Source organism: Dermacentor variabilis, chromosome 10 (assembly GCF_050947875.1).
Source record: "Dermacentor variabilis isolate Ectoservices chromosome 10, ASM5094787v1, whole genome shotgun sequence".
In the NCBI taxonomy this organism is placed as follows: domain Eukaryota; kingdom Metazoa; phylum Arthropoda; class Arachnida; order Ixodida; family Ixodidae; genus Dermacentor; species Dermacentor variabilis.
In genome coordinates, this window is record NC_134577.1 from 61,617,309 (window position 1) to 61,642,635 (window position 25,327).

At 44.5% G+C, this 25,327-nt stretch overlaps 1 protein-coding gene across 1 annotated transcript in view; it reads right to left on the reverse strand.

Annotated features, from left to right (window-relative positions):
- Positions 1-25,327, reverse strand: part of LOC142559267 (uncharacterized) — a 79,012-nt gene that overhangs the window by 43,464 nt on the left and 10,221 nt on the right. The window contains exons 6-8 of the mRNA XM_075670891.1: positions 7,857-7,927; positions 4,201-4,336; positions 40-116 (exon numbers count right to left, since the gene is read on the reverse strand). Coding sequence (XP_075527006.1) covers positions 40-116; positions 4,201-4,336; positions 7,857-7,927 — 284 coding nt within the window. The remainder of the gene's footprint in view (positions 1-39; positions 117-4,200; positions 4,337-7,856; positions 7,928-25,327) is intronic.

The following is a 25,327-nucleotide window of genomic DNA, read 5'->3' on the forward strand; positions in this document are numbered from 1 at the left end:
CATGTTTGTAGTAAAGGCCAGTTACCATCGCCTACGTACCGTCGACGTTGTAAGTCCCGTCAGTTATTGGCCTGTGCTGCGTGTTCCAATGGTAACGCCAGGCGTCGTCAGTAATGCTGCAGTTATTAAAGGTATTGGTGTTAGACACAGCTGTGGCGAAAAAGTTGAAATTACATTTTTATAAAACAAAGTTCAGGAAAGGTAAAATACTCTGTTGTAACCGGGCTTCTTGAAATGTTTCGCTCTCACTTAAGGCACACTGCGCTTGCTGGAATTGGACAAAAGGCACAGGGGCCAACATCTGGTGCGGGGCACTCATCCACCGTAATCGAAATGGCACCTACCTTGACTTGCACGAAAAATGTCAGTTTAACTGTTAAATTATTTACAACGGGCATGATGCATCCGCGTCTAGTTTCCTATATAACACGCGTGCTCCACTTGCAACAGTGAGAGAATCCTAAGAATTCCGGGAGAAAATATTTTGCTGCATAGAACATTTTTCATGCAATAATATTAAAACAGGCTAAAGCATAAAAAACACACTGTGTGAATGGTTTTTGCAATGCTGATGCAAAACAGCACTCATGTTAGAAAAATTCCCCTTTGTACCCACATGTTGTGGCTCGGCATCGCCGTGGAGAATGTATGCTTTTCGCGCTAATTACATTCATGACTCGTGCATTCCAGAGCTGTGTGAAATCCAGCACATTTTCGCTAGTACTTGAAATTTCGGTCTTAAATAACTTGATCATAATACAAAACAGATTTTGTCTCATAGCCAAGTGTCAATATTAACAGTTCAAAATGAGAGGATGAATTCGAATGAATTGCGGATCAACGAAGATGGAGTTCATAAATATTCGTTTGCAAACTATGGTTAGTTTGCTTCTGCTATGACAGTCGCAGCTGATTATCTGAGAATTTATTGAAGGATGAAGTTTATTGTGAGAACAGCATGAAAAAAAAAATGACAGTCACTTTCGCATACGCCATAGATTGTGGAGGCTAATGTCACCACACTCAAGAGAGCCATCGAATTACTCGACATTTTCGTTCGAATGCATTCTTGCTTCTTATTACTTCTTCCCAGTTAAGGTCGTGGGTTTAGCGCCCTAATTAGGCTACCTTTATTAGCTGTGCCTTAGTCATCTTCGCCCTTATTAACACCAAATATCGTGGGTTCGACTCCTATCAAAGGTCCTGAGTTCGGGTGTCTTAATTGACTGTACAATAGTTGCCTGTCATTTCTGGCATGGTTAGTGGCGTCAATGTGGCAGCGATGTGAAATACGGCGACGACGAAAGAGCCAGTAGTGATGCGAGCACTCAGATATTCTGTGCAATTACAACGGGACCTTGAAACAGAGATCTATACTGTCCGCTTTAAAAATGTCCGATGACGGATACACTGTATATACACTGTACACTGCATGAGCGTAACTGAAACGCGACGTACTACTGCACTTGTTCTCAAATGGTAGAGGGTACCGCAGCATATGGTGACTTAAATTTCCACATCTTGATCGCTGTAGTGTAATGTCGCGTGGGTTTTCTTTTGTAAATACAATTGGGAGCCCCCTAATATAAATTTCAGTGGTAAAAGAACCCTTAAAAACACTGCCAGAAGGGGTTTCATTGGCCCAACTACCCCGAGCGGAAAATGGGTCAGCTCGCCCAGTACTTTGTTTTCTCTTCAAAATACATTGGTCGCTCTTAGGCAACATGCTATACGACCAGCAATCGTGTTAAACCAAACTGTTGCTTTTCCTCCTCCGGCCTTATGTTTAATTTACCGGACTTTAATGTCTCTGTTATCTTTGTAGCAAGTTGGTTAACACTGAAACACATGCGTGCAATTTATCGCTCCCGCACAGCACAGGAACCAACCGACATGCGCATAATCTATCGCATCATACACCGCGTGCGTGAATAGGTGAAATACCAAGTACGTTCAAGTATAAACGCGCAGTGGATGAAGTATGCCGACAATGAAATTTCTGCTTCTTCAATCTCAGTCTTCAAATCTACACATCAACACTCTTTGCAATCTGCTCTACTGTAACATAGATAACCTCTATTTTTCTTTATTTCTTTTACTTTGGTACATGATTGTTTTTAATTATTAAAATAATGAACATTTCGAGCTATAGCTTCTACCTTCTATATTTTATAAATTTGTATATGAACAGTAGGAACAGTTGGGCGAGTTCATGTGCTAACATAATTGCAAACGTGACCTTGAGAGGCAGCACGCCGTCCTGTTGTTTCCTTTCTCTGTGTGCGCCCCTGGCGCTGTTTTGGAATTAGGGTTGCGTAGTCGCATTTATTCTGTTACTTTTGTTGTCGCGACTCAGCCAAATATGTGCCACGATTCAACCCACGTGATGTTACTTTGTAAGTCTTCGTCAACTCTACTGGCTTACGTGGTATCTCCATCGCAATATGTGCTTAATAAGTAAAAGGAGGTAAATAAACCACATAATGTAACTCGATAAAGTTAAGCAAATGTGTCTCATTTCGTGAAGAAAATATAACATTTTACTCAGGAAATATATAAATTAACGTTTAGGCAGAATTCTTCGCACGATCAATGTCGACCTTAATTCGACCAAAACACTGGTTACTTGTCCGGGGTAGAACAACAAATAAAAACCTGAACTCTTTATCTTACAAAGAACTGCACCGACTATTATGATACTTCCGAATGCCTAATTTGAGCGCAGCTGCATACATGTTTACATTTCACGATGTATTGGCTGGCGCGGTCAGTGTCTCGTGCGGCGCGTTGCAAACGGAGCCAAATGTGGCGCGACTGCCTCGCTAAGTGGGAGATCGCGAGAGGCAGCGCGTGGGTGACGCGTGGGTGCGATTCACTGCAGCCGCCGCATTCATCACTTGCGTGCCGTAATCCCATTGCCGTCATGCCGTGACACCACCCTCGTTGGTGTGTCGACGTCATTTTTTGTTTGTTATTCTGCGGCAGTTATGCTGTCGCGATTGCGTCGGGATTACGCCGTCGTTGTCATGCCATCGTTGTCATTGCGTCGTTGTCACACAGACGCTATCATGCATTTGATGTCACACAGTATAGTCATCATGCCGCCTGTGCGGTGCGGTCGTCGTCATTATCGCTTTTTCATGCGGTTGCTTTACCGTCGTCGTCACGTAGTCCTTGTCATACCATCATCATGACTTAAGAATGCGCCTGTAATTGTCGGGATGCCGTCGCCATCGTACGACTTTACCATTACATCAATATCATTCCTTTAAATTGGAATTAAGTTATGAGGTTTTACGTGCCAAAACCCCGACCTGTTTATGAGGCACGCCATAGTGGGGGACTCCGGAAATTTTGACCACCTGCAGTTCTTTAGCGCGTGCACCTAAATCTGACTACACGGGTGTTTTCGCATTACACCCCATCGAAATGCGGCCACCATGGCCCGGATTCGATCCGGCTACCTAGTATTATCATTCATTCTTATTCCATTATCATTGCGTTAGCGTCATACCGTCATCGTGCCTCCAGGCTCATAGGTTACTTTGGTAAGTGAAAGTCATAGCAAAGCGGTACAATATTTGAGCATGTGGCATACAGTCGAATCATCGAAAGTCTAAGATTTGTCGCCGCACTCTGAAATGAACGTCACTTAAGCAATATGGGCCGTCACTGCCTTGCTCAATTGCTTTAGGCATCCGCCGTGGTTGCCCAGTGGCTATGGTGTTAGGCTTCTGACCACAAGGTCGCGGGATCGAATCCCGCCCATGGCGACCGCATTTAGATGGGGCGAAATGCAAAAGCACCTGTGTACTTAGATTTAGGTGCACGTTAAAGAGCCCCTGGTTGAAGAGCCCCTGGTCCTCCACTACGGCGTGCTCCATAATCAGAAAGTGGTTTTGGCACGTAGAACCCCATAATTTAATTTCGTCTTTAGACGGACGCCTTTCTCTTTAGTATCTTTGCCAATGAATATGGTGTAGTACGTACGCATTTCACAAAGTTGCAAGAGTTCTGAGCATGACAAGCATGTTAGCACCACCTTGAGTGTTTACAAGAACCAGTGTTTATAATAACGGTTGTTATTGTGCGCGTTTCAGAAAAAAGTTAGACAATGGAGGCACAGTTGCACCACGGGCAGCATTACGCACCGTCTGTGATTTGCTTTATGCAAAGAAATTTTTCCACACGTGGGCTCACCTAGCAATGTTTTCCGGAATGGCCGATGTTTCCTCCATGCCAGCGCGGCTTGTACTGGACTGTGCATGATCAACGCTGCTCCTGAACTCCACAGGTTGGGCACTGGTGATTCCGCTTTCAGTGACATGTGTATGGCCTGATAGAATGACAGAGGTGTTAGCTCGTCACTGTGCAAGGGTCATTCAGCGAGCGTCAACCATTGCGTGCTGAAAAAAAAAACCCACAACGATTTAGTTGAAGTTTAGTGATAGGGTAACCTTACTTCAGGACTTCCGTGTGCGGTGCTCTTTCTGGAAACGTGCCTTCAATACATGTGACCAAATAGACGTGCTTGGCGGAAATTATGCAACGTTGGATTTTCCCCAAATTATGTGCTGCATTTATTACACTAGAATAGAACACGATAGTGTTCCACGCTAGGACAACAGTACGCGTTTTTAACGTGACAGCGTTACGGCCCTCGTGCCGCAAAAAATCCGGTGTCTGCGTCCGGCACCGGCGTTGACCATGTTGTGAGCAAAAAATCATTCCGAATCAGGCATACCGAACCACGCAGGGCTTCCGTGTAGCGCAAAGGTGTTACTGAACTTAACGAATTGCGTCAGTAAAATGCGTCAGAAACATCGTAAATTATGACTTACACACAACCTACAGACATGATAGCGTCAGATTGTAATTTGAATACACGAGAAAACATTTTTTTAAGTGGACACTCAAACACAAACCCATTTTCCAGCGTTTCTACCCCTTATAGAGGGGCGTCCAGATGTTGCTGGCCTCCGAGCATAAGCGGCCCACGCAAGAAGCCGCGTTTCTACCATAAAGCTCGCGTTCGTGCGTAGCGTTTGCGGCCAGCGTTTCCCGGTAAACATTACGGTTACATAAGATGCAGTTACCGGGAAGCGCGAGAAGCAGCCAGGGATCTTTGAATGGTATTGCTTTCCACTCTTAAAAGCAAAGCTAAAGCGTCCTGCAAAATTTTTGTGTGTCTGTAATCGGAGAAATCTTGGGTCTACATCATCATCATCATCATCATCATCATCATCATCATCATCCTGGTTACGCCCACTGCAGGGTAAAAGGCCTCTCCCATAATTCTCCAACAACCCCGGTCATGTACTAATTGTGGCCATGCCGTCCCTGCAAACTTCTTAATCTAATCCGCCCACCTAACCTTCTGCCGCCCCCTGCTACGCTTCCCTTCCCTTGGGATCCAGTCCGTAACCCTTAATGATCATCGGTTATCTTCCCTCCTCATTACATGTCCTGCCAATGCCCATTTCTTTTTCTTGATTTCAACTAAGATGTCATTAACTCGCGTTTGTTCCGTCACCCAATCTGCTCTTTTCTTATCCCTTAACGTTACACCTATCATTCTTCTTTCTATAGCTCGTTGTGTTGTCCTCAATTTGAGTAGAACCCTTTTAGTAAGCCTCCAGGTTTCTGCCCCGTAGGTGAGTACTGGTAAGACACAGCTATTATATACTTTTCTCTTGAGGGATAATGGCAACCTGCTGTTCATGATTTGGGAATGCCTGCCAAACGCACCCCAGCCCATTCTTATTCTTCTGATTATTTCCGTCTCATGATCCAGATCCGCCGTCACTACCTGCCCTAAGTAGATGTATTCCCTTACGACTTCCAGTGCCTCGCTGCCTATTGTAAATTGCTGTTCTCTCCCGAGACTGTTAAGAATTACTTTAGTTTTCTGCAGATTAATTTTTAGACCCACTCTTCTGCTTTGCCTCTCCAGGTCAGTGAGCATGCATTGCAATTGGTCCCCTGAGTTACTAAGCAAGGCAATATCATCAGCGAATCGCAAGTTACTAAGGTATTCTCCATTAACTTTTATCCCCAATTCTTCCCAATCCAGGTCTCTGAATACCTCCTGTAAACACGCTGTGAATAGCATTGGAGATATCGTATCTCCCTGCCTGACGCCCTTCTTTATTGGGATTTTGTTGCTTGCTTTATGGAGGACTACGGTGGCTGTGGAGCCGCTATAGATATCTTCCAGTATTTTTACATATGACTCATCTACACCCTGATTCCGTAATGCCTCCATGACTGCTGAGGTTTCGACTGAATCAAACGCTTTCTCGTAATCAATGAAAGCTATATATAAGGGTTGGTTCTATTCTGCACATTTCTCTATCACTTGATTGATAGTGTGAATATGGTCTATTGTTGAGTAGCCTTTACGGAATCCTGCCTGGTCCTTTGGTTGACAGAAGTCTAAGGTGTTCCTGATTCTATTTGCAATTACCTTAGTAAATACTTTGTAGGCAACGGACAGTAAGCTGATCGGTCTATAATTTTTGAAGTCTTTGGAGTCCCCTTTCTTATGGATTAGGATTATGTTAGCGTTCTTCCAAGATTCCGGTACGCTCGAGGTCATGAGGCATTGCGTATACAGGGTGGCCAGTTTCTCTAGAACAATCTGTCCACCATCCTTCAACAAATCTGCTGTTACCTGATCCTCCCCAGCTGCCTTCCCCCTTTGCATATCTCGTAAGGCTTTCTTTACTTCTTCCGGCGTTACCTTCGGGATTTCGAATTCCTCTAGACTATTTTCTCTTCCATTATCGTCGTGGATGCCACTGGTACTGTATAAATCTCTATAGAACTCCTCAGCCACTTGAACTATCTCATCCATATTAGTAACGATATTGCCGGCTTTCTCTTAACGCACACATCTGATTCTTGCCTATTCCTAGTTTCTTCTTCACTGTTTTTAGGCTTCCTCCGTTCCTGAGAGCATGTTCAATTCTATCCATATTATACTTCCTTATGTCAGCTGTCTTACGCTTGTTGATTAACTTCGAAAGTTCTGCAAGTTCTATTCTAGCTGTAGATGCTTTCATACATTGGCGTTTCCTGATCAGATCTTCCGTCTCCTGCGATAGTTTGCTGGTATCCTGCCTAACGGAGTTACCACCGACTTCCATTGCACACTCCTTAATGATGCCCACAAGATTGTCGTTTATTGGTTCAACACTAAGGTCCTCTTCCTGAGTTAAAGCTGAATACCTGTTCTGTAGCTTGATCTGGAATTCCTCTATTTTCCCTCTTACCGCTAACTCATTGATCCGCTTCTTATGTACCAGTTTCTTCCGTTCCCTCCTCAGGTCTAGGCTAATTCGAGTTCTTACCATCCTGTGGTCACTGCAGCGCACCTTGCCGAGCACGTCCACATCTTGTATGATGCCAGGGTTAGCGCAGAGTATGAAGTCTATTTCATTTCTAGTCTCGCCGTTCGGGCTCCTCCACGTCCACTTTCGGCTATCCCGCTTGCGGAAGAAGGTGTTCATTATCCTCATATTATTCTGTTCCGCAAACTCTACTAATAACTCTCCCCTGCTATTCCTAGTGCCTATGCCATATTCACCCACTGCCTTGTCTCCAGCCTGCTTCTTGCCTACATTTGGGTCTACATTTCCAGCAATAAGCATATTTCAGGTTTTACTGAGGTGGCGATGGGAAATATGCACGGTGACGCGCGTAAAATGTGTCCTTTTGTGCCGTAAACGTTGCAACGTTAGATTTACCGATTGCAGTAATGTAATGTAATCTACCAATGTAAATGTTCTTTCCTTTGAGGGTTGTCAAGGGTCTTCGCAAGTGGTATTGATAGTCGAAGGCCGTGCCGTACATACCAGTGACGTCCGTGGCATCGTTGTGGCTGTTCATCGCGTTCCACAGGTCTTCGAAGGAGTCATCGCAAGTCCTAGAATTAGACGTATGTATTATAATCGGACTCTTTGCTTACAGATAAGGAAGGAAACATCTGCAGAAAGTTTGGTGAAATCACAATTTGGAACAAGCCAACTACTATTTTTTTCACGAACGTGATACATGTAATGTTTAATTTATCCCTATGCTCACTTTTGGCTGGCACAAGGGGAACCCTGTGTTATACGTGGAGTGGGGAGCGATCATCGATCGTAGTGGATAGGTCTCTGACTTGCACGAATATGGAAATCAAGTTTAGTTTAGATTAGTTTAGAACTTGTTTTTGTTTACTTACAACGGTTCTGATTAGTTCTTTGTAGTTGGCTATACGTGTTCAGTTTTGAAGTTGTCGTGGAGCCAATAACGCATGGAGGAGAATCGCAGTGATAATTTCAGAATAGGCTAACCGGAATATTTTTGTCTAATGGTTCTATGAAATAGGGTGAGGCTCAAAAGAAGAGGGTGCATGAACTTCCGGCATGCTTTGGTTCAAAGCAGGGTAGTAATAAAAAGAAATGCTCCTTCCGCGGCTGATGGGATTCGCAGTCGCCGTGGTGGTATTAGAATTTTCAAAGCAATTTTAATACGAATCGTGGATCCGCGCTATGAGCAATCAATCTTATTAATAATTAAAATTACGAGCAACATGGCTTCCACAGAATAATAGTGAACCGACAGTTGCCTCTTAGGGAACACCCATTTTGAGCGCTTCAAAACAGAAGGACGCAGTCAGTTTAAATGAAGCATATGTGAGAAAAATGTGAGGCTTATAGCGCGTGAAAAGGCAAGGGAGAAAGGAAGACGTGACATGTGTGTGTCACGTCTTCCTTCCGATTTAGTCTTTTCACGCGCTATAAGCCTCACGATATCATACCAACAAGACCATATCACTGCATTAGGACAAAAATGTGTTAATTCAAGTTTCGTTCACAGCTGCCTCTCGGAAAAATTAGGCTGAGCGATGGGGCATGAACAAGCCGCAATTGCAGACATAAGCCTCAGAAAAAAAAAAACGCAAATGAAGGGACGGGCTTCTGTAGTTGCGTACCGCAAATCATTTTTACTGGCGACTTCTTTACTGCAGCAGTAAAAAAAGTTGTCGAAGCTTACTCTTTAAAACCTGATATAGAACTTAAATATGCTTATAAGTTTCCCTTCAGCTGTAAAAGGAAGAGACATCACCAAGCTGACAGCCGCGCGATGCGCAGCACAAGTGAATGCTGCGCGAGAGTTTTTAGGTTATGCGTAAAAGAAACTCTCGTAAAGGGGACTAATCAGTCGTCCTAGACAGCCACCCAGTACGCGATGACATTTCATTAATCGCCCGCCCTACTAGAGATGAGTAGTTTCTTTGCTCGTTTTGTATGCGTTTTTCTTTATAGTGCCGGAATGGCGGAATGTGGTCGCGCGCTGGCCATGCCCATACGCTAATTTGTTTACGCTCCCACGCTGGCTGCCAGGGCGGCAAGTCAGGTGAAGCAGTGGGCACTGACAGGCCATGTGGTGGTCGCTGTGTCGAAAGGTACAGTCGTGAGCACGCTTAGCGTAAACATGGGAGCGCGTGCCCCACGGTGCTATCAGCGACGCCTACCGATGCGAACGCGAAGTTCTGCACATGCGCAGCATTTTTGCGGCGTTGCTATTTTACCATCGCGCGCATTGCATCAACGCAGCGCGCCGTCGTCGTCTGCTATATTTTGCCTCGGCTGCTATCGTCCGGCTTACCGCGATCTGCCAGTTACGATAAATGAAACAAGAGCTGGCTAGGTCTGTGCGGCAGTACCGGCCTTCGATTTACTTTTAGCTTAGACTTTGCGTGTCTTCTATACCAAATAAGCGCCCATTGAATTACGTTTTAAAACAATGTTACTACGTTACACCATCTCTTGCCTGCTTCTGAAGCTACCACCGTTCGTTCTTTGTCACTTCGTCCTTATTTAAGAGCGTTCGCGTGGGTTCCAGCTTTCGCCCTGCTTGCCGCAACAATTACTAACAACAAAACGTGTAAATAACTAAATGGAGTCAGCACTCTAGGAAAGGATCCTGGACTACCACTTTGATGATTAACACATCTTTATCCTCCGTCGTATCCTCTTCATCTTCATCCTGCGTCGTATCGCGGATGCGTCCTTCATGCTTAAAAGCCTGAATTATTCTATTCACGGTCTTCAATGGCCTGTTAACCGATGTTCAGATTTGACGTTGGGTGCACCCCTTATATGCAAGATGCACAGTTTCACGCCTCTGCTCCTCGGGAAACCTAGCCATGGCAGTATGCCGTCACCTGTGGAACGTTCAGAAACACCGTCTCCATTTATATATTTGCTCATAGCATGCTGGGTGGTGGCGTGATCTTTATCATAAAACCTGCGGCAACCGGCGCGCAACATAGCAGACGACGAAGGCGCTTTCCGATGACGCGATGCGCGCGGTGGTAAAATATTCAAGCCGCAAACGCACTGCGCACGTGCAGAACTTCACGTTCGCGTCGGCAGGCGTCGCTGATAGCACAGGGCGGCAGGCGCTCCCGTGTTTACGCTAAGCGTGCTCACGACTGTACGTCGTGTGTACGCGAATCCCAGAATCGAAAGGTACGTCGGATGTACCTGATTTGTTTCGGTTTTGCTAGCTCCGCGGCTCCCGCCTACCGATTTTTTGTGCATGTTTCTGTGAAGGACGTTTATTTAGCTCAAAGGGGACCATTGGAAAAATATGGCTTTAAAATGTCACGGTGAGCAGCATTCGAAAAGCCTGACACGAACGAAATTTTGCTTCACTGCGTGGGTTTTCTATACCTGGCACGTAGACCGGTGTGTGTTTTCTGCATTTCACCATCAGCGATGATAGGCCGTTGCTCCAGGAACAACAGGAGTGACCTCGAACTCGGCAGCACAATGCCGTAGCCACTGGGCCACCGGAACAGGTATGCGACGCGGTGACCAAACACGAGCGAAGAACATGTTCTTTGATAGAAGCACTTGCTTCCCGCAGTGACATTCCTTTGGACCTTAACGACAAACAGCCGCAGCTGTACTTACCTTGACAATATTTTGGCATGAGCCGCTCATCGACGTGTGAAAAAAGTTAAAAATGTCGCCCACGTACGCAGGCTGAAGTTGTCAGTCAAAGGCCTGCCTTGAAGTAAGAACAAATCTACAGCTATCAACGCCTGCGTTCCGGGTCATACCTACGGGGAACAATATTCGTCGAGAATTTTTACAAGCGACAAAACTCACAGAGTGCTACAGTCGGAAGTGCGCGAAGCGTCCTCGAAGAATTCCTGGCTTGTGCTCGGCATTGCTTCGTCGTCAAAGGTAAACACAGGAGGCGTGTTTCCACTGTTACCTTCTTCAGCCATGGCTGTTTCGGCGCCTCCGGAGCACTAGCGTCTCTTTCGGGACAGAAGCACCCGGAATCACCGCCTATGCGCAGTCAGTGCCGATGACGAAAGGGAAACAATGAAACGTTTGGCTCTTTGGAAACTAGAAGACAGCCGTAGGGCTCATCTGAAAAAAAAGAAAGAGCGGATAGAGTGCGTCACTACCTCGACGCTAGAATGCTCATATTTTAACTGTAGAAGAGGCGTTCTAATAACCCGCGCTGTCTTGCCACCAAATGATCAAAACCGTGTAACCCCCTCACCCAGTTAAAAACCGTTGGCATGAAATGTCTTCTTTAAGGCGAAAGTCTAAGATGGCTCATGGGTCGAAAATTTGTCCGTAGGGCGTTATGGCATCAAGATTCAAGCGCATGCGCCAGTATTTGTTTATCAATTAAAAAAAAAGAGTTCGATCACCTTTGTTCGCGTTGAACGGACGCCCTTATAAATTATCAGCGTGGCCACAAAAGTGTCTGCGTGTGGTTTCCTCGATGTTGTTCATGTCCGGCGAGCAAAGTACACATGTCTTATGACGTTTTCAGGACTATCAGTACGTCTGCATCATCTGTCATTGAAATTTAGCGCTGTCTGTTTTGCCTACTTTGCCTTTCCATTCTGTGCTAAAAGAATATACACAAGCCCATGTAGCTACCTTCGTCGAATAACGTGCTACAAAAATCATTCAGGGAACTAGCGTGTGTCTCCGAATGGCCTTCATAGCCCTGCCACGGCCGTTCTAGCGTTCCTTTAACCATGCGGAATCAGTCGCGATGCCTAGGCGACCGCAAAAGATTGCAAAAGAAAAACGAGTGAGGGGAAAGCAGGTAATAATAGAAAGTAACACCGCATTCGAGGGACAATGTCAAAGTAATTTAATGATTGTCTTGTGAGCGCGCAGCCTTTCCCTTTCATCCTCTTTACCATATGCTAAAGTGACTGTAATATTTTTATTTTTATTTTTATTAAGTGGTATGGCTTGCAAGGGAAATTGGTGCATGTTAAACAATTTGGGAATATATATAATGTAAAAGTTTTCATTCGCAGAATTCTATCTCTTAAATCGGACGCAGTTTGGCCCCGGTCTGTGAGGGGGCGCTGCGGTCGAGGGTAGGGCGGTCTAGCGTCCTCGATGTTGGTGTTGACGAACTTTTCTTCCACCTTTCTTGAGTGGCCAGTCAGCGCGTTTGTCATCTTGTTTTTCTTTGTCTTTTGACTCTGTGAACACGTGATCCCATTGACAGCTTGAGTGCATGCAGACCATCGAATTAGGAACGGTGGCCTCCAGACTAAGCACCTTTTATTATTTTTTTGTGGAAATATTGGAAGTTGCTTCGCGCTCGGCTGTAGCCGCGAAGCCTACGTGGCTTGTGATTAGTGTACTGTCGCTGCTACTGCACGCCTGACACGTGGATGCGCCGATTCAGGCGTGTCATAAGATGCGAATGTAAAGCAGGTGCCAGGTCAGGCACCCTGCGGCCCGTTTGGAGTTCCTTCCCCAGTGATGGCATCACTGACGTAATTTTTTTTTCGCACTAGCAACATGAAATGGTGAATTTCTAAAAAAATGCCGCGGAACCTGCATCGCGAGTACGAAAAAAATTTTGTTTCACGCACTTTCATGAAATATGGAACTTGACAAAAAAAAATAGTAAAGAAATTCTGAGTACTGTCTCGTAATGTCTAACCGTTCTTTGGCTCTGCTGTTGTTTCGCTTTTGTTTACTTGCTTCTCGTAGCTTATGCATGTCTACCTACCGATCGCTTTTCCGATGTCTAAAAATGCCTGTATAGTAGAGGACAATTCTCAGAAATACGTTAGCATTTTGCATTGCTTGCCATGTCTGTCCTGCATAGACCACATCATGCTACATAGAGAATCTCTCGGTTTGGAACTGGTTCATCAAGCTGCCTTTCGGAATGGCAAAGACATCTGCTTGGTTGAGAACTGTGCCGGGTTCAGTGTCTGTAGAGTGAGCACTACGAGTTCCGATGTTGGAGGAAACCAGCGACAACGCGCCTTTTGCTTTGGCAGCAGCTACGCACTGGTTAGCCTCACTGTACACGGTGTGTAGTCTCACTTTGTTCACGCGTTGCATTTCTGAAACGAGAATTCCGTCACTGCGCTTCCCTTTGTGTGATGAAATGTGACGACATCCTTGGCATTTGGGAGATGCAGGCCTTCCGAGCTGGTTGTACTTGAAGCAGCGACGTAGACGAATTTCAGAGAAGGAAAAATTCACAAGAACAAGATATGCAAGTACGCGTGTCAATATGCCTAAAACCTGCATCTCACGTTTCCCGTCATTGCTCACGCAGATGCGTTTGTCACATCGCACTAAAAAGATTCTGCAACTGTAAATAGAGAACAGTGCGAGTTATAACAGACGGCTTCAAAGTGGATAAAAAACTGCCCTTTAAAACATGATGCTACCTTAATAAAACAAGTGAAATTTTCGTAGCGGGAGAACACATAATATAGTGAATCTCCGAATTATTTCAATCTAGTAGTCTGACTACTGTGATCAGCTTAGTTTATGGTTTCAAACAAATATTTTCGGTATGAATACACGAGCCAAAGAGAGAACCAAAACAGTCAATGCATTTACCAAATTTTAAAGGAAATAAGTTTTGCCAAACGTAAGATGTGTCTATATATTGTGAACGCTGTCTATGGAAAGCAAGAGGGCGTAAAGAGCTGAAATAATGACACCTTACTTGTGAATTGCCAAGAAAACAGTGCCTCCTTTTTTATATGCTTTTCAATTATAGTTTCCCTTTTATTCACACTGCAAAATCATGAAGCACAGGGTCCATTAGAGCTTGTTTACTAAGCCCAATGTCAAAATGCCCGAAAAAAAAAATCTCTAACGAAACGGCGGGTCAAGGACCTTCTACTAACACAAAACCCAAACTTGCAGCCCATGAGCGTTTCTCTCGAAATAAGTCTGCTAAAGCTGCGTTCGCGAATAACACACGCAGTTATGCGAGCAGTAAGCGCTGGCCAGGATCTGAAGTATACTTCGACATTGAAGCACCTGAATACTTCTGGCGGCGACGTCTTGTCTCGTAATTTCGAGAAACCAAGTGGCTGAGAATGAGAATGAGAATGGTTATGAGAATGACGAAACGCTTTTTCCCATATTTCCCATATCTATTGTTTCTCGCCTGTATGTGTGCGCATATGACTATCTAGATGACTGGACCACCGGAACGATTTATCACAAATGCGGCATTTGCAGGGTTGCTCGTCTGTATGTGTGAGCTTGTGGTAAGCTAAATGACCATACTGCCGAAACGATTTCTCACACATTTCACATTTGTAAGGTTTCTCGCCTATGTGCACGCGGCAGTGTATAACTAGATTACTATCTTGGCGGAACAACTGGCCTTAGGTTGCGCATTTGTGGTTTTTGCCTCTTGTATTCCGACAGCGTTCTTCGAACTTCGAATTATTCACAGAATCACTTGCTTTTCAAGTGTGTCCTGTATCGCCCGTGTGTTCGTTGGCGGGCCCGTGTAAGGCATCCTGTCTGTTGGAAACAGTGCCACAAACATCGCAGAATCCTTGCTGTTGCCGTCCTCCTGTTGCCGTAGGATTCCTGCAAATGGACGCACAATGGAACTCAACATGGGCGTCTCTTTTTACGGGATGACAAAAACACATTTTTGCCAATTGAGACACTCGGCACAGAAACAGACCGTATTTCCCGAGCTAAAACAGGTTTGCTTTTTGTAGGACGCCTTGTACGTGAGGAGGAGTAATATAATTGGAAATGCTTCAAAGGTGTACTATACTATTGGCATTATCTCTGAGAAATACAGGGAAGGAGGAGACGGCTTAAGTCATCGTCGGACATATGTGGTGACTCAACACATACATATCAAATACATATCGTATATTATGAAATATTTCGAAGTTTTCACGCACAACCGATAAAATCTGCTGCCGAATACTTCAAAGATCCGATTGTGCAAATATGCAGTACAACGCTCACTGCAATGTTCCTCATAGTAGCATAAAATGTATTTCTTTCTTTTGATTCCTTGGCCAGGACACTTTTGTGCGTTAACTTCAAGAAGTTTGCATGCGTGGCGTTTCGGAATTGCTAGCGCCTCATCGCTCATGCCGTTGAGAGCAGAAATATATAAAAAAGGAAAAGTACAGAATAGAAGACATGCACAAGTGCCTAGTGTATACGTTCTCTACCGTCTGATTTTTTAAAAATTACTACCGTATATGCCCTGGATGAACGTTCTCTGCTATATTGCTTTTAATATGCCATTTATTCGTTTACCTATATTATTCTAGTCATTGTTCACGTGACTCATGGAAAGTTATGGTGCGATTGAACTCATCTGGTGTAACCTAGCTCTTACGTTTTTTCTAATCGTGACCGCTTGGGTCGTATCTAGACCAGATTGCGTACTTAATGAATTTTTTCATTGAAAAAATGTATTGAGTAAGTAAATAAATAATTATAGGAGTAAGGAATAACTGCCTACAGCAGCATTTTCATAGAACCTGTCTAGGATCAAGAGTTCTTTAGTGACTTCGGTTCGAATTCAAACTTAATTGATAGTATTAAGGCGAAAGCCATTCAAGGCTCATGGTAAAGTTTGTGTCAGCAGACTTGATCGTCGGAGTGCAATTTTATCAACAAGCGGATTTTTTTAATTCCAGTGGCAAATTGCGAGGCATCGGGATTCGAACCACGGCTCTCTTCCGCGCGAGGCGGATGCTCGACCTCTACGCCACCGCTGCACTGGCAGTCATTGGAATCTGAACCTGGCAACGTTTAACGCTAGAACGTTATCTTGTGAGGCGAGTCTAGCAGTGCTATTGGAGGAATTAGAGGGCAGTACATGGGATATAATAGGGCTCAGTGAAGTTAGGAGGCCAAAAGAAGCGTATACAGTGCTAAAAAGGGGGCACGTCTTCTGCTACCGGGGCTTAGCGGAGAGACGAGAACTAGGAGTCTGATTCCTGATTGATACGAATACAGCTGGTAACATACAGGAATCCTATAGCATTAACGAGAGAGTGGCAGGTCTTGTTGTGAAACTCAATAAGAGGTACAAATTGAAGGTCGCACAGGCGTACGCCCCTACATCCAGTCATGATGACCAGGAAGTCGAAAGTTTCCATGAAGATGTGGAATCGGCGATGGCTAAAGTCAAAACAATATACACCGTACTGATGGGCGACTTCAATGCCAGGGTAGGCAAGAAGCAGGCTGCAGACAAGGCAGTGGGGGAATATGGCATAGGCACGAGGAATAGCAGGGGAGAGTTATTATTAGACCTTGCAGAACAGAATATTATGCGGATAATGAATACCTTCTTCCGCAAGCGGGATAGCCGAAAGTGACGTGGAGAAGCCCGAACGGTGAGACTAGAAATGAAATAGACTTTATACTATGCGCTAATCCTGGCATCATACAAGATGTGGACGTGCTCGGCAAGGTGCGCTGCAATGACTACAGGATGGTAATAACTCGAATTAGCCTAGACCTGAGGAGGGAACGGAAGAAACTGGTACATAAGAAGCCGATCAATAAGTTAGCGGTAAGAGGGAAAATGGAGGAATTCCGGATCAAGCTACAGAACAGGTATTCGGCTTTAACTCAGGAAGAGGACCTTAGTGCTGAAACAATGAACGACACTCTTATGGGCATCATTAAGGAGGGTGCAATAGAAGTCAGTGGTAACTCCGTTAGGCAGGATACGAGTAAGCTATCGCAGTACAAGAAATATCTGATCAAGAAACGCCAATGTATGAAAGCCCGCAACAATACAGCTAGAATAGAACTGGCAGAACTTTCCCAGTTAATCAACAAGCGTAAGGCAGTAGTCATAAGGAACTATAATATGGATAGAATTGAATATGCTCTCCGGAATGGAGGAAGCCTAAAAGCGGTGGAGAAACTAGGAATTCGCACGAGTCAGATGTATGCGTAAAGAGACAAAGCCGGCAATATCGTTACTAATATGAATGAGATAGTTCAAGTGGATGAGGAGTTCCATAGAGATTTACACAGTACCAGTGGCACCGACGATGATAAATGGAAGAGAGAATAGTCTAGAGGAATTTGAAATCACACAAGTAACACCGGAAGAAGTAAAGAAAGCTTTGGGGGCTATGCAAAGGGGGAAAGCAGCTGGGGAGGATCGGGTAACAGCAGATTTGTTGAAGGATGTTGGGCAGATTTTTCTAGGAAAAAACTGGCCACCCATATACGCAATGCCTCATGACCTCGAGCGTACCGGAATCTTGGAAGAACGCCAACATAATCCTAATCCATAAAAAGATTTGAAAAATTATAGACCGATCAGCTTACTGTCCGTTGCATGCAAAGTATTTACTAAGATAATCGCAAATAGAGTCAGGAACATCTTAGACTTCTGTCAACCAAAGGACCAGGCAGGATTCCGTAAACGCTACTCAACAATAGACCATATTTACACTATCAATCAGGTGATAGAGAAATGTGCGGAATATAACCAACCCTTATATATAACTTTCATGGGATACGAGAAAGCGTTTGATTCAGTTGAAACCTCAGCAGTAATGGAGGCATTGCGGAATCAGGGTGTAGACGAGCCGTACGTAAAAATACTGAAATATATCTATGGTGGCTCCACAGCCACCGTAGACCTCCATAAAGAAAGCAACAAAATCCCAATAAAGAAAGGCTTCAGGTAGGGAGACACGACCTCTCCAGTGCTGTTTACAGGAGGTATTTAGAGACCTGGATTGGGAAGAATTGGCGTTAAGAGTTAATGAAGAATACCTTAGTAACTTGAGGTTCGCTGATGATATTGCCTTGCTTACTAACTCGGAGGACAAATTGCAAGGCATGCTCACTGACCTGGAGAGGCAAAGCAGAAGGGTGGGTGTATAAGAGGAAAGTGTATAACAGCTGTGTTTTACCAGTACTCACGTACGGGGCAGAAACCTGGAGGCTTACAAAAAGTGTTCTACTTAAATTGAGGACGACGCAACGAGCTATGGAAAATAAGAATCATGGGTCTAACGTTAACGGATAAGAAAAGAGCAGATTGCGTGAGGGAACAAACGTGAGTTAATGACATCTTTGTTGAAATCAAGAAATGGGCATGGGCAGGACATGTAATCAGGAGGGAAGATAACCGATGGTCATTAAGGTTTACGAGCTGGATTCCAAGGGAAGGGAAACGTATCAGGTAGTGGCAGAAAGTTAGGTGGGCGGATGAGGTTAAGAAGTTTGCAGGGACGACATGGCCACAATTTGTTTAGGAGCGGGGAAGTAGGATAAGTATGAGTGAGGCCTTTGCCCTGCAGTGGGCTTAACGAGGCTGATGATGATTATGATAATGGTTGTAAGCTGGTCATCGGAATACCTCCAAGATACACAAGACTGGTTAGAGTCTCCTACTCCTGTTTGTCACGAAACAAGAGCAGGAGGTCTCCGCTGACCATTTTTAGCACCTCATAGCCCGCGCCTAGGGTGTAAGCCAAAGAATTGCCAGCAACAAAAGTAGAAAGTATTCTATCTTGGTTTTCAATTTTATCGTATTTTGCTTCATCGAAAGGGCGGAATCTCTTTCGGTCGATAGAAAGAGTTGGTAAGCCTCCATTGGTGCGTCAAGTTATTTGGAGAGTTGCGGTAGTGAAGGAGAAGATGGGGTTCTTATAGCCTTCTATTTTGTTTAGACTGCAATGACTACGAGACGTTGGAGGACCTAACATGTAAGAATGCATACGTGAGTCGTACAAACAAATAGGAAGATAGGATTGGTCATGAGTAAAATAAAGCACGTCAGAAAAAAATACGGAATCAAATAAGGGGAGAGGAAAATGCCAACGCCGAATTTCCTCGGATGGGTCACTCGAAATGTACGGAAAATCCAAGGCAGTAACGTGCAGGGCCTCCACCGAAGGGCTTTAAAACGCCCCGGCACTCTTCTTACCGTCTTAACTGTACTAATCACCTTTCTTTTGGACACGTCTAAGCAGCGCACGATGAGGGAACGAAGAGTCCGGCCCACGTCTGCTGGACACTTTGGTGTCACGGCTCACCAAACGCCTGCCGACAAATGAGCCCCTGTGGAGGCAACTGTATAAAAAATGCAGTGTCGTGTAAACACAGCAGAAAGGAGATTGCAATGTAATGTAATAGAATACTTTTTCTAGCTCTTGAATACTTTCGAGATGCGATGACCGCGTGGCGTTTGACTATTCATAATTCCGGCTTCTGGAACCTCAGATGTTTTTAAATTTATCTGGATCCTCACGACAACGTGCCTCATCATGATGTCCCGATTTCAGCTAGCACGCGAACCCTCAAATATGAATTAATTTTAATTCATAATGCCCCAAACGTTCGTCATCGGTACCCGCACTGAAGAGGTTCATAAACACCCGCCTTTGTGATTCACTAGTAGCCGGGTTCTGATCAGCAGTAGATCGCAAGTCCAATTCCCGTTTGCGGAGCATGTTTATCTTAATGGTCAGAATGCGGAAATGTTGGTTTATGAAGATTACGGACACCTTAAGGAACTTCAAAATGAACGCGCAGTCCTCCACTATTGTGTATCCCTTATCAAATAGATGTTTATAAAGGACATTGACTTCTCTGTCGTATCCTGGGCGTTGCATTGACGTTAAAGCAATCAATCAGTCACTCAGTCGATCAAATCTATACAGGAGCAAGTACCTGGCGCAGGCAAGCATCGCACTGTACGTATGTATAGGTACGAATACGAGGTGGCTGACGCTTTAATAAGTTGCCAAGTAATCGTGTGGCCGCCGTGCATAGACCGCTGTGTTACGGCTACATAATCTGCGAACATTGACATCGCAAAGGCAGCTCACTCGCGTCAAGTGTGCCCTTATGGCCGATACAATTATCACGCATGGAGAAAACTCAATCAAGTCGAATTTTGCTTCTTACATTCTCAGTGGCAAAACAGCAAATAAGTATGTATAGCGGCGTGCTAATCTCAAAGGGCGAACCCTTTCATAATTATGTGTGCATGATCCCCATCAGATTCAGCTGTTCTGGACGTCAGGTTTTAGTTCGCGTGAGTGCCACTACGTGGCGTAGTGACCTTAAACTTTTCAATCTTCCCGCAGTGACGTAATGACTGCGTCAGAAAAACAAAAATAGAATTAAAAGCCATACCTGTCTGCTGAACTTTACCACAAGGTTTGTCGCGCCGGCGCTATCAATGTTTTTGATAAAGCGTAGCCGCTCGTCGGCTCGAAATGACTATCCTAAAAACCTTTAGTGGCTACGAGCGAGGGTCCATTCTGGGCTTTTGAGAGGCTTCCCGAAAGACAGACACGGTTTTTTTTTCTTTTAAACAACGGAGTAAACGGGCTAGGGTAATCGCCGGAAGCACTTCCCGGCAGCTTTTCTTCAGTCGGCTAACATTCTTATGGTATCTTCGACGGGTCGTCTCTAACCCCCGAAGCATAGTCGGGCAGATCCGGTATTCCACGAACTCGGAGTTTGAGGGCAAGCGCGCAAGCCGAACGTGTGACTGTCTCGGAGGATGAAATGGCAGATGCGAAACCATGCGACTACTGCTGACGATGTTTCGCCTATATATCCGAAGCTCCCTGCGCTACCGGTTTTACCAGCAGCGCTGGGAGCACTAATTCCCTTCGCAATTACACCATCTCCCGAAAAGTCCGTGACGAGGCGAACTCCTCCGGCGGTGTAGCAATAGTTGCTGACACGTCTGGAGCTTATCGACACGCCACCCTTCAGATGTAAGTTGAGGCAGAGTCAGTTCGAGCACTCCTTTTTAATAAACTGCGATTAATAAAATGGGGCCACCATGGCCAGGATTCGATCCCTTCCCCCCAAGATTTTCGCAGAATGATCATTGCAGGCGACATGGATGCGTTCATTGCGACTGCTCACAGGGCCAAGATCTTCCTAGTCTTGTCGGGCACACGTCCGTACTCTTCTGGTAGTGGTAGGTTACGGCTAGCTCACTGGTCCATGGCGACATTTACACTGTTTTCACGGCTTGTAGTGTGTATCCGGTAATGAAGACGCTCCTCTACGGGATGTAGCGTTGTGGTGACGGCGAACAACACAGTAATAAGAAGCGTGAGCCACGAATCACTTTATTGGGCGAACGTGAACCCACGAAACAAGTTACACTCGGACAGAGATATTTCCGAGCCCATGCGTCAACCATCGAAGAAGTGATTTACGGTTAACGAACGTCGCATATTCCTACGTGATTCATCGAAGATTGCAGCGTAATTGTTGGTGCCTACCACTCAGTGCCGTTACCACTCAGTGCCGTGCACTGAGTGGTAACAGCCTTTGTTAGCCTGCGAAACGCATTCACAAGTAGAAGATATACAAGTGTGCTTGTTAATATGCCTAAAAAGTGCATTTCACTTTTCCGGTCATTGCTCGCACAGATGAGTTTGTCACATCACGCTAAAAAAAAGATTCTACAGCTGTAACTGGAGAACAGTGTGAGTTATAACAGACGGCTTTCAAGTGGATAAAAGACTGGCCTTTAAAGCTTTAAGCTATCACAATTTCACAAAATTTTTGTAGTTGGAGAACACATGATATAGTGAAGCTCCAAACTATTTCGATCTAATACAGTCTCACTACTGTCATCAACACAGTTTATGGTATACAAAAAAAGACTTTCGGTATAGATACAGTAGTAAAGAGAGAACCAAAACAGTCAATGCATTCAACAAATTTTAAAAGAAATAAATTTTCCCATGGGTGGAATGCGTCTCTATATAGTCATAAAGGGTGTCTCTGGGAGGCAACAGGGCGCAAGGACCTTAATGACAGAGATTACTTGTTAGTTGAAAAGACAGTGCCTCCTATTTTAAGTTCTTTCCAATTAGAGTTGTCCCTTTCTATCGACCTTAGAACATCATAAAGCATAGGGATCTTTACAGCCGGTTCACTACTACGCTGTCAGAACACCTGCAAAGAAACTGACAGAACAGGGAGTCAAGGATATTGTGAAGGCATTTCAACCTTCTACTTACATAAAGCACACACTTGCAGCCCATAAGGATCTATCTTGAAATAAGTTTGCTAATGCTGCGTTCGTGAAAAACAAATGTATGTATGGAAACAGTAAGCGCTGGCTAGGATCTGCCGTATACTTCGACATTGAAGCACTCCAAATACTTCTGGCAACGACGTCTTTTCTCATAATTTGGAGAAACCAGATGGCATCGTTCACATCGCTCATTTTACTAGGGCGCTATAAACGTCAAAAGAAGCCGGCCTATGCACAAGATGCGTTTAGTTAGCTCCTGGATCCTCTGAAAGAATATCAGCGTTGCTTCCCCGCACTGCTTCACTTTCACGTTGGCATGCAAAAGCCGCGGGCGATTTAGTTAACTTGCGCACTAGTCAGACTATTATGTCTGCACAACCCTATGCGTCACGAAGTGGGTATTAAGTTGATCGTCGTCTCCAAATGCATCTCCACACAATTGGCAGGTAATATTCTGGTGCAGGTGTCAATCAAAGGCTTTCTCTGCGAGAGCAAATGCGCTCTGCGTAAACTAATGCGGGGTTTCATCCATGTGGCTTCGACGGTGACGGCCGAGACCTGAGTTGTTCTTGAAGGATGCATTACATATTTCGCAAACGAAGACTCTGTCCCCACTACACAGGTCGTGATGATGTTTGAGGCTGCTTTTGGTTTTGAACGGTTTAGTACACTTCTGACAGACATGGGGTTTCTCGTCTGTGTGAGTGGAGTTGTGTTTACGGAGATTCGATGAGTCCGCGAATGATTTACCACATGTTTTGCAAGTGTACGGTCTCTCGCCTGTATGTGTGCGTTTGTGGATATCTCGGTGATGAGATTGCCGAAACGATCTTTCACATATTTCGCATTTGTAGGGCTTCTCGTTTGCGTGCGTGCGGTAATGTTTAGCAAGAAGATTAGCCCCGTGGAACATTTTGCCGCAGGTTGCGCATTTGTGGTTTTTGCCTGTTGTATTCCGGCAGTGTTTCACAGAATTATTCACAGAATCAATTGCTTTGCAAGTGTAGGCTGTATCGCCCGTGTGTTCCTTGGTGGGCCCGTGTAAGGCATCCTCTCTGCTGGAAACATTGGAACATGCAGCGGACAACTCTTGCTGTTCCCTCCCTCCTGTTCGAGTAGCATTCCTGTAAGTAAACGTACAATGGGGCTCAAAATGGGCGACTGTTGTTACTTGATGATAAAAACACATTTGCCATTTGAGAGTTGGACAAACTAAATCGCGCGTTCATAGTAAGGCGATTTGCACAATCTGAGCGCGAACCTGCTACATTTATATTTAACGCTCGATTTTGCTTCTAGATTGGCATAAATTGAACACTGGAGCTTTTGTTGTGTCTATTTCGTTAATCTTGAAAACACGAACGATGGTCCGTGAAGTGGATAATAATAAAAAGTGTTGTTATATTTGTTACAATATATAAAGCCTAAATGTAACCAGCGCAGACGAGTAGGACTATCTGAAAACGAAATTATATATGAAATTTACATGCTCTAAAGATTAAAAACAGTCCTACTTCTTGGACACGCTAAGGAGGAGCATTCAGGCAAAGGTCCAGAAATGTGCCCTCGGAAGTGCGACGTTCAGCACTGAAACAGACCGTATTGCCTGAGCTAAAACACGTTTGCTTTTTATACAAGCCCTTGTACGTAACGAGGAGTAACATAATTGCAAATGCTTAAAAGGCGCGCTGTACTACTCGCGTTATCTCTGACAAATACGAGGGGCTGGGGGGTGGGGAGGGGGCTGCTCATCGTCGGACATATGGCAATATACAAATATCAAATACATATCGAATATTATGAAGTGTGCCAGAGTTTTCAAGCGCCGTGGATAAAATCTATTTCTTTCTATTCATTTCTTGGCCATGACATTTCTTGTGCGTTAATTTCAGGAAGTTTGCATACGTGGAGTTGGCATTGTTGGTGCGTCATCATCCCTACCGTTTAAGGCAGAAATGCAAGAAAAAAAATACGAACTGAATACGACACATGCACAAGTGCCTCGCGTATGCGTTCTCTCCTGTCTGCTGTTTTTTGAAGTTACTGTCCAGTTTGTACTGGATGAAAATTGTTTGCTTTATTGTTGTTAATATGGTATTTATCGTTTACCTATATTTATTCTAAAAAGATTATATTATGCGTTTTACGTGCCAAAACCAGTTTCAGATTAAGAGGCACGCCGCAGTGGAGGACTCCCGAAATTTCGACCACCTGGGGTTCTTTAACGTGCACCTAAATCTAAGTACGCGGGTGTTTTCGCATTTCGCCCCCCATCGAAATGCGGCCGCCGTGGCCGGGACTTGATCCCGTGACCTCGTGCTGAGCAGCCCAACACCATAGCCACTGAGCAACCACGGTGGGTTATATTTATTCGTCATTGTTCACGTGACTCATGGAAGGTTATGGTGTCATTGAACTTATGTGGTGTAACTTAGTATGTTTTTTCTAATCGTGCTCGCTCGGCCCGTATCTAGACCAGATTACGTACTTAATTTTTACATCGTAAACATTTGTTAGGTAAGTAAGTAAATAAGTAAACAAATTAATAATAAATTTAGGAGAATTGGGATAGCTGGCCACAATAGCGGGATGAGCGTTTTCAGAGGACCCGGTCTAGGCTGAAGAAAAGACTTCTTCAGTGACTTACGTTTGAATTCAAAACTAGTTGATGGTATTTCATTCAAACAGTCAAATTCCAGTAATCGCATCAATCACAACTTTTATCTAGGTTGTCAAGTTTGAAAAATTTTGAAATTTGTGTTAGGTGCAGTTTAAAGAATCGCGGCGTTGGCTTTATAGCCGAATTGTTTCAGAATTTTTGGTACTTGCGACGTAAATCAAAAATGCAATTCCTTAACATATTATAAATTTTTTTCGAATGCAGAAACTGGAATATTGGCGCAGTTGGTTGTTCAGCAGATTAATCTCTCATTTTCAATGTACTTAAGTCCTGAGCTGAAGATTCGTGTTACGCCAG